The following is a 10,450-nucleotide window of genomic DNA, read 5'->3' as shown; positions in this document are numbered from 1 at the left end:
CCAACCTTGCAGCACTCATATTAAGCCTACATGTCCTTGCAATTGCCTAGCAACGAATTTGTGAGCGAGAAGTGGATGTTTGACTCACTTATTTCTATAAGGTTACATTCGATTAGACTGAAGTTAATTCATAAAACCCTTTAATGTATTTTATGTTATTTCTTGGTTCACTTCTACCTAGAATTGAATCATAACCAAAACGTACGGCATAATCTCTTTGTATAACCCAATGGCTGGGTCATTTTAACAATGTGGTAAATGAATAATGGATACCATCCTCAAAACGATAAGCAAGACAGACCACATTTCATGGTCTCATGGTCTGGATGTGGACCGCCATTTGATTTTCACTGATGTAGGCTGTATTAGTTGGCTTGCAGGAGAGCTCCTCGGGCATCCCGAGTGGCGCAGTGGTCTAAGGCACTGCATGGCAGTGCTTGAGGCGTCACTACAGATCTGGGTTCGATCCTAGGCTGTGTCATAGCTGTCCGCAACCAGGAGACCCATGAGGCGGCACACAATTGGCCCAGCGTTGTCCTGGTTAGGGGAGGGTTTGACCGGCCGGGATGTTCTTGTCCTATCGTGCACTAGCGACTCCTGTAGCGGGCTGGGCGCATGCATGCTGACACAGTCACCAGGTGTATGGTGTTTCCTCTGACACATTGGTGTGGCTGGCTTCTGGGTTAAGCGAGCAGTGTCTCAAGAAGCAGTGCGGCTTGGCAGGGTCGTGTTTCAGAGGATGCATGGCTCTCGCCTTTCGCCTCTCCTGAGTCCGTACGGGAGTGTTGCAGCAATGGGACAAGACTAACTACCAATTGGGGAGAAAAAGGAGTGCTCCTCGGTACCCTGGATTCTATATGCTAGAAAATACAATTATGATATAACTAGATCCATTTTGTCACTTGCCCTTAGTACACAACACTTGTTAACTAGGTTCTTTTTCACTATTAGTAAGCATTTTGGATCTATAGGTTTAAGCCAGGGTTCTATAGACTAGCAGAATACATGACTTAAGAAATGATGTTTACCACCTGCAGTGTTTAAAGAAGGTGAAGAAGGTATAGGGAAAGCTTGAAACTTATTTTGGTTTTAGCATTTGTCAACATCACATCACCTCGGTAGTTATAGCGCGATAGAAATGTAAGGTTTTCCGATTGACCCAACATATGCAAAGTTGACCGTGAATGCCGTCTCTGCTAACACGTGACTGTTACCTTTAAATTTCAATCACTCTGTAATGTTGATACGAATTGAATTATACTTTTTTTTTTTATAGTACTGCAGACTTGGAATATGAACACATGGTAAAGAATTTGAACCTAAGAGGTGTGTGTGTGTGGATGCATTACTCCTGCACTGTGTCTGTCTCTGTGGTCCTCGATCTAGGAACGTGGTCAACTCTAAGGAAAACAAATGCAAAATGTGCTATTAATATGAAACGCTACTACACTAATTTAACTATATTTCTGATAAAAGACCACAAGCTAGACATTTGAGTAATGTTGTCTTTATTTCAATATTATACTTCATTCTAAGATTTATTTTCACATGAAGTTATGCTCAAAACAAACGATGTGTTTCAGAAGGAAAATGTAGCTCACAAAATAAAGGCCTTCTTTCTAATAATCTGACAATGAACAACACCAGAATCATCTCCATGGTAACAGATATTAAATTAGTGAAAGGATCCTCTCGAAATGCTTGACTTCATCTAATGCTGAAAAGGTATTTATATATAATAATTCAATGTTCTGTTCATACATATACTCCTGAGATTCAGAGAGAGGGCAAGAAAAGAGTCACTCAATATGTTGAACTTTGAACTTTTCCCAGATTTAAAGAGGAAAGCAAAAAACAATAGGCTACTTAAATATGTTACTATCTTTATGTATGTTTATTCTATACCTCCTATATATCGCTGTGTTATTCATTTTTTTATTAATGAATTGTCAAATGCCCCAGAGAAATAAATTAATCAAATTCTTTTGTCATTTCGCTGGCGCTATTATCTAGAGCGACTTAGAATAATGAGGCATACATTTTCATACTTTTCTGTACTGGTCCCCCATGGAAATCAAACCCACAAACACCACGCTCTATCAACTGAGCAACATGGGAATACAATTGCATAGTTGCATTTGATTTGATTTTACTGTAACTACTACAGTATTTTATGATGGAAAACCGGTGCAAACCTCACAGCGATGTTAGCTCTAAAGTAAACTTGCCCAGAATTGTACAACGGGTGACATGAAGCTTAGCAATGCTGTGGTAGTCAACTGCAAATGGCCGAAAGTCTGTAGAAGTTTGCTGTTGTGCATTTTCATCTTTATACTATCTTACATTTGTATTCTGTAACTCTGGGTGTGGCTGGATGGCTGATATTGAAGATAGATGATATACGCATCATAGAACAAGACAAGTGTTTCTGTATATTTATTCTGTGAACAACAACGGACAGTTACAGGAAATGACACACTTGTTAGTGATTGAAAACTTTGGTGATGCATAACAGCTTGTAAATACCTGAACACTTTGTATTTTTATATTGCTCTGAAATTAGTCATAATGCTTTATTTTACAATGTCGAGCGACAGTTTTGACCGAAGCGTACATACAGTTGGAGTCGTAAGTTTACATACATTTAGGTTGGAGTTATTAAAACTAGTTTTTCAACCACTCCACAAATTTCTTGTTAACAAACTATAGTTTTGGCAAGTCGGTTAGGACATCTACTTTGTGCATGACACATGTAATTTTTCCAACAATTCTTTACAGTCAGATTATTCCAGTGGGTCAGAAGTTTCCATACACTAAGTTGACTGTGCCTTTAAACAGCTTGGAAAATTCCAGAAAATGATGTCATGGCTTTAGAAGCTTCTGATAGGCTAATTGACATCATTTGAGTCAATTGGAGGTGTACCTGTGGATGTATTTCAAGGCCTACCTTCAAACTCAATGCCTCTTTGCTTGACATCATGGGAAAATCAAAGGAAATCAGCCAAGAACTCAGAAAAAGAATTGTAGACCTCCACAAGTCTGGTTCATCCTTGGGAGCAATATCCAATCTCCTGAAGGTACCACATTTATCTGTACAAACAATAGTATGCAAGTATAAACACCATGGGACCACGCAGCCATCATACCGCTCAGGAAGGAGACGCGTTCTGTCTCCTAGAGATTAACGTACTTTGGTGCAAAAAGTGCAAATCAATCCCAGAACATCAGCAAGGGACCTTGTGAAGATGCTGGAGGAAGCAGGTACAAAAGTATCTATATCCACAGTAAAATGAGTCATATATCGACATAACCTGAAAGGTCACTCAGCAAGGAAGAAGCCACTGCTCCAAAACCGCCATAAAAAAGCCAGACTACGGTTTGCAACTGCACATGGGGACAAAGATGGTACTTTTAGGAGAAATGTCCTCTGATCTGATGAAACAAAAATAGAACTGTTTGGCCATAATGACCATTGTTATTTTTGGAGGAAAAAGGGGGAGGATTGCAAGCCGAAGAACACCATCCCACACGTAAAGCACGGGGGTGGCAGCATCATGTTGTGGGGGTGCTTTGCTGCAGGAGGGTCTGGTACACTTCACAAAATAGATGGTTACAGGAGGAATGAAAATGATGTGGTTATATTGAAGCAACATCTCAAGACATCAGTCAGGAAGTTAAAGCTTGGTCGCAAATGGGTCTTCCAAATGGACAATGACCCCCAAGGATATTTCCAAAGCTGTGGAAAAATGGCTTAAGGACACCAAAGTCAAGGTATTGGAGTGGCCATCACAACGCCCTGACCTCAATCCTATATAAAATCTGTGGGCAGAACTTAAAAAGCGTGTGCGAGCAAGGAGGCCTACAAACCTGACTCAGTTACACCAGCGCTATCTGGAGGAATGGCCCAAAATTCACCCAACTTATTGTGGGAAGCTTGTGGAAGGCTACCTGGAATGTTTGACCCAAGTTAAACCATTTAAAGGCAATGCTACCAAATACTGATTATGTATGTAAACTTCTGACCCACTGGAAATGTGATGAAAGAAATAAAAGCTGAAATAAATCAATCATTATCTCTACTATTATTTTGACATTTCACATTCTTCAAATAAAGTGGTGATCCTAACTGACCTAAAACAGGGATTTTTTACTAGGATTAAATGTCAGGAATTGTGAAAAACTGAGTTTAAATGTATTTGGCTAAGGTGTATGTAAACTTCCGACTTCAACTGTATGCACACTCAAAAGAGGAACCTGACGAATAACTTGTGCGAGCAAGAAAAGTAGGACAGCTATACTGTACATACAAACAGGATTGTGGAGGTGACTTTGCGATCATGTCACCTCCAAAATGTATTTCCAGACGTGAGATGCTCTAGACCTGGTACTGTTTATTACACTGTCAACACCGACCCATAACCCTCTTTTCTGTAGAGCTGGTACTGTTTACTACACTGTCAACACCGACCCATAACCCTCTTTTCTGTAGAGCTGGTACTGTTTACTACACTGTCAACACCGACCCATAACCCTCTTTTCTGTAGAGCTGGTACTGTTTATTACACTGTCAACACCGACCCATAACCCTCTTTTCTGTAGAGCTGGTACTGTTTATTACACTGTCAACACCAACCCATAACCCTCTTTTCTGTAGAGCTGGTACTGTTTATTACACTGTCAACACCGACCCATAACCCTCTTTTCTTTAGACCTGGTACTGTTTACTACACTGTCAACACCGACCCATAACCCTCTTTTCTGTAGAGCTGGTACTGTTTATTACACTGTCAACACCAACCCATAACCCTCTTTTCTTTAGACCTGGTACTGTTTATTACACTGTCAACACCGACCCATAACCCTCTTTTCTCTTAGCTTTATATACACAATGGTAAACTAGGAAATATGCAGTGAGTACTTCGACCATCACTCACCCTCGTGGGTATAAAAGACCATTCCAAAACTCATACACACCCCCCCCCCCCCCCCCCCACTGTCCCCTTAAAAAAAAGCTGGGTCTGAAGTCCGTCCTCAGTTGTCTCAACTCTACTGGGGATTGAGATTTTGGATGAAGCGAAACAAGTGTCCATCTGTCAGGTAGATTGTCTATTTGTCCAACTGTTGAAGATGGATCCTCCAAGTCCCAAAGCAGATGAGTCTGTCTTCTGCCCACCATTACCAAAGCAAACCCCTCCCAATCTGTCCTCTTTCTTTGTAACATGACTGGTGACATCAGTGACCTCATTTCCTCCTCCGCTCACTCAATGTCTGTGACATCACTTCCTGTCCATGATGTCACTTCCTTGGCTAAATTAAGGTTGGTGTCCAGAGCTGAGGGTCAAGTCTTAAAAACAGCTTTCTTCCCTTGTCTCCTCCCCCTTGCAACCGCTAACTTAAAGATACCTTTAGAACCTAAATAGCCAACTGCTAACCTAGATACCTTTAGAACCTGAAGAGCCAAACGCTAACCTAAAGATAGCCGACGGGTGACAGCCAAACGATAGAACAATGGAAACCAGCACCTTTCACCGTCAGCAGTTCAAGAGGAACGGGAAACAAAGAAAGGAAGCCATTTTGGGGCATACAGTCCTGGTGTCCATTTAAACAGTCAGGAACAACAGAATGGAACGAAACTGGGAAGGGAGGCCATCTTGAGAGCCAGTATCACTGGTCCTAGTCCTGGCTTTTACTGCCCGTTGGTCTCTAGCACTAATGTGGGAGTGGATGGGGTGGAGGAACGAGAGGCGACCGACCCCTTCTCCCCCCCGGGGCTGGCAGTGGTTGGTACGCTCTCGGGAGCCTTGGCTCCTGCGGTAACAGCGGCGGCGGCTGCAGCGGCCCTGGCAGCTGTGATGGCGGACACGGGCTTGGGCTGGGTCTGCAGGCCGGGGCTGCAGATGAGGTGGTGGCGCTCCCAGTCCTTGTGCTGGCAGAAGGAGCCGCAGTAGCGCGCCGCATTGCAGCCGCTGCACGTCTCGCTGGCCTTGCGACCACAGTTCCAGCAACACTGAGGGGGAGAGAGAGAGGGAGATGGAGAGTTTAGTAGAACTAAATAATATACTATGGCTATGCACGTCTGTGTATGTGTAGTGTAAACTACGTGCAGGGGGAGAGAGTTAAGTTCACTAATACGAGAAGTGTGTGTGTGTGCGTGTGTGGGGCAGGGACAGAGTTAAGTATACTGGGGGAGTAGTAGGTAAATACCACAGTAGTGTATCTACATGTCCTGCAGCTTTGACTATTATTCATATGTGCTCACTATGACTCTCACTATGACTCTCACTATGACTCTCACTTCACAGTATGTGTGTATACAGCGATGTACTTATCTAGTAATATATCCTCCATACCTCGCTTGAGTCCTCCTGCTCATTGATGACCTGGATGGCGTCCTCTGTGGCCTTCCTCTTGGCTTCGGACAGTGTCTTCTCCATCTTGGCCCGCTCGGACGCGATCATCTCGAAGGCCTTGTGCTCTGCCTCGGCCACTGCTTTCTGGACCTCGTCCATGGCCTGGCGCTTCACCTCGTTCACCGCCTCCTCTGTGTGGGAAAGAAGGGCGGCGGATTATATTGTTGTGGTACGTTCAGGTTATAGTAGAGACTTTGTAAGAGATCTTTGCATAAAATATTGTTAAATAATGTTTTTTAATGAGTGTGATAGAGAGAATGAGAGAGAGGAGGGAGAGAGAAGAAGAACACACACACACACACAGCCTCACACACATGCGCAGACACACACGCAGACACGTGCACACACACACAGACAGACACACAGACAGACACGCACACACGCACACACACACAGGCACACACACAGGCACAGACACGCACAGACAGACAGGCACAGACAAGCAAGTAAACACACACCACTGTTGTACAAGGCCTTACCAGCTTTTCTCCAGATCTCATCAGGCACGTAGCCCGAGCCTGGTCGCGGCGCAAAGTCTCTCTGGGATTCTGTGGCATGGAAAGAAGAGAGAGAAGAGAGGAGAGAGAGAGGGGAGAGAATTAGATTAGCATCATCCTCTATTTACTTAAAATACACAATCTCCCTCAATAGCTAGCCCCACCAAATTAAAACTTTCCCAGTTGTCCAACTGAACTGAATAGCTGGGCAGCTTGAATAGTGAGTACAATGGCTAGCACAGAGGGGCCAACAACCAAGCTGTAGCTACATACTGTCTGTTCTCTCTCTCTCTCTTCATCCCTCTGTTTTCTCTCCCTCTCTTCTCTGTCTATACTGCTCAATACCTGGTGCCCATGCCCAAGTTCTGTGATGCCCAGGCTGCATTTGGGCTGTGTACACTGTGGCCAGGCACACTGCTGAGCACACAGATGGTGCTCCGGCTGGGCTGTGGGCAGCCAGATTTGGGTCTTACAGGACGGCCTTCTGTGGCCGATCTGGACAGAGCAGCGCTGACACCTGTCTGGGGGCCACGGGGCAGCATGAGCCCCAGAGAGACGAGCGCTGAGAGATAAACACTGCCAGCAAGGCTGTGCTTGCATCCCAAATGGCACCCTATTCCCTACATAGTGCACTACTGTTGACCAGAACCCTATGGAACCCCGTCAACTGCGTTGCATTTCATAGGGAATAGGGCACCATTTGGGAAGCGTCCTGTCGGTGGCTAAGATCTAAATGTCTCAGTAGTAGTGTTGATGGGTGTAATTCTGCAGATGAACACAAGATGGCAGCCTATATGGTGACTATGTGAGGGCTCAGTAGCTGGTGGCAGTTGCTTCAGTTCAGCAGCTCACCATCAAGGGGACTACTAATTGCTATCACTTATCCCTTGATTGATTCGACAGGACTCACATATGACAAGATACACACCTGATCAACAAATCTATATAAAAGGACAAATCCTAAGGTGAGAAATGAACTTAACTTCTCATCCACAGTTTGATATCATAAGAGTTATAATGTAAAGATAAAATACCACCCACCACTGCTGAGTCCCTCGGTTGTGTGGGGGCTGTGGGTCTTGGAGAAGGGGGCGGGCACCGCTGCTGTGCGGGGGCTGTGGGTCTTGGAGAAGGGGGTGGGCACGATGGCGGCCCCTCCCTTGCGGGGGTCTTCCTGCTCGCTGGAGCGCCGCCGCCAGTAGTTGAGCTCCTCACGGTCCGACTCCTGACAGCGCCGCAGCACAGCCACCGACCGCCGCGTCTTCTCCACCATCTCAACAATGCAGTTCAACACCTAGGAGACGAGAGAGAGGGAGAGACGAGAGGGAGACAAGAGGGAGAGGAGAGAGCGAAGAAGAGACATTTCGAGGAAATTCAATTAGAATTCTTAATTGTTTTTCCTTTTAAAACTGCTCAGATACTGTGCAACTAAATATTAATATTGATAGCACATTTCTGCAGATACATGCATGGCCAGTAACAATGATTTGATTTGGTTTATAATTGTCTTAGTCTGAGTACATGATGAGTCTCAACACATATTGCCGAGAATGAGATATATATAAAAACATTTGCTTTATACAAAACAAAACATTAAAAACACCTTCCTAATATTGAGTTGCACCCCACTTTTGCCCTCAGAATAGACTCAATTGGTCGAGGCATGAACGCTACAAAGTGTCGAAAGTGTTCCACAAGGATGCTGGCCCATGTTGACTCCAATGCTTCTCACAGTTGTATCAAGTTGGCTGGATGTCCTTTGGGTGGTGGACCATTCTTGGTGCTGACAGAGAGGGCTGCCGTGCTTCTAGTTCTTAGGAAACTTTGCAGTATTATTTTTTTAATGTATTATTTCTTACATTATTAGCCCAGAAAATGTTTATAAGCATTTCGCGGCACCCGCAATAACATCTGCTAAACATGTGTATGTGACCAATAAAATTTGATTTGATCTGTTGAGCGTGAAAACCCCAGCAGCGCTGCAGTTCTTTACTCAAACCGGTGTACCTGGCACCTACTACCATACCCCGTTCAGAGGCAGTTCAATCTTTTGTCTTACCCATTCACCCTCTGAATGGCACATACACAATCCATGTCTCAAGGTAAAAAAATGTGTCTTCAACTTGTCTCCCCCCCTTCATTTACACTGATTGAAGTGGATTTAACAAGTGACATCAATAAGGGATCATAGTTTCACCTGGATTCACATGGTCAGTCTATGTCATAGAAAAAGCAGGTGTTCATAATGTTTTGTACACTCAGTGGATATCATTGCTTCATTTCATTGGGTAGGACTCCTACTTTGGGCAGTCAATCGCCACACAAGTCAATGCATGGCTCTCTTATGTTGACAGCAAATGGCCTTAAACAAAAGTCTGCCACTGTGAACGGGACACCAAGTGTGACAAAGCCTCGATGGCTCCACCAGACATTAAGAGTTGCTACAACACTAGTAGTGCCAGTAGTTGGCAGCGACGGCTGCTGTCAGCAGCAGTACTTACATGATCCAGATGCCTCCACTCGTCGGCCCACTCTCTGTCTGTCAGCCTGTGGTCCACGGGCTCCTCGCGGTAACCCCCGTTAGTGCCTGATTAGAAAGACGAGACAAATTAAAGAGGAACGTAATGTTACAGAATCCATCATAACAAATTACTATCACAGGAAGTGAGGTAGAGAGAAGAGGTGGGTCTATAGATCCCATACACACACACACACAATATATATAGTGCCTTTGGAAAGTATTCAGACCCCTTGAATTTTTCCATTTTGTTAGGTTGGGGCGGCAGGGTAGCCTAGTGGTTAGAGCGTTGGACTAGTAACCGAAAGGTTGCAAGATTGAATCCCCGAGCTGACAAGGTACAAATCTGTCGTTCTGCCCCTGAACAAGGCAGTTAACCCACTGTTCCTAGGCCATCATTGAAAATAAGAATTTGTTCTTAACTGACTTGCCTAGTTAAATAAAGGTAAAATAAAACAATTCTAAATTTCTATAATGTATTAAATAATTTTTTTCCCCCTTCATCAATCTACACACAATACCCCATAATGACAAAGCAAAAACAGTTTAGATTTTTGGCTAATTTATCACATAAAATAAACTGAAATGTCACATTTACATAAGTATCAGACCCTTTACTCAGTACTTTGTTGAAGCACCTTTTGCAGCGATTACAGCCTCGAGTCTTCTTGGATATGACGCTACAAGCTTGGCACACCTGTATTTGGGGAATTTCTCCCATTCTTCTCTGCAGATCTTCTAGAGCTCTGTCAGGTTGGATGGGGAACGTTGCTGCACTGCTATTTTCAGGTCTCTCCAGAGATGTTTGATCGGGTTCAAGTCTGGACTCTGGCTGGGCCACTCAAGGATATTCAGAGACTTGTCTCGAAGCCACTCCTGCGGTGTGCTTAAGGTCGTTGTCCTGTTGGAAGGCTCCGTTCATCTTTGCCTCGACCCTGACTAGTCCCCCAGTCCCTGCCACTGAAAAACATCCCCACAGCATGATGCTGCCACCACCATGCTTCACCGTAGGGATGGTGCCAGGT

The 10,450-nt window shown here is 44.3% G+C and overlaps 1 protein-coding gene across 7 annotated transcripts in view; it reads right to left on the bottom strand.

Annotated features, from left to right (window-relative positions):
* Positions 1-2,423: 2,423 nt before the first annotated feature.
* Positions 2,424-10,450, bottom strand: part of LOC106583659 (CBFA2/RUNX1 partner transcriptional co-repressor 2) — a 71,945-nt gene continuing 63,918 nt past the window's right edge. For all 7 annotated transcript variants that reach the window (XM_014168107.3, XM_014168109.3, XM_014168112.3 and 4 more), the window contains 5 exons: positions 9,409-9,494; positions 7,949-8,201; positions 6,890-6,958; positions 6,351-6,541; positions 2,424-6,007 (listed from right to left, as the gene is read on the bottom strand). In XM_014168107.3, the coding sequence (XP_014023582.1) occupies positions 5,687-6,007; positions 6,351-6,541; positions 6,890-6,958; positions 7,949-8,201; positions 9,409-9,494 (920 nt within the window). In that variant the 3' untranslated portion in view covers positions 2,424-5,686. The remainder of the gene's footprint in view (positions 6,008-6,350; positions 6,542-6,889; positions 6,959-7,948; positions 8,202-9,408; positions 9,495-10,450) is intronic.

This window comes from Salmo salar, chromosome 22 (genome assembly GCF_965601325.2).
Source record: "Salmo salar chromosome 22, fSalSal1, whole genome shotgun sequence".
Lineage (NCBI taxonomy): Eukaryota > Metazoa > Chordata > Actinopteri > Salmoniformes > Salmonidae > Salmo > Salmo salar.
This window is presented reverse-complemented; position numbering and strand designations above follow the sequence as displayed.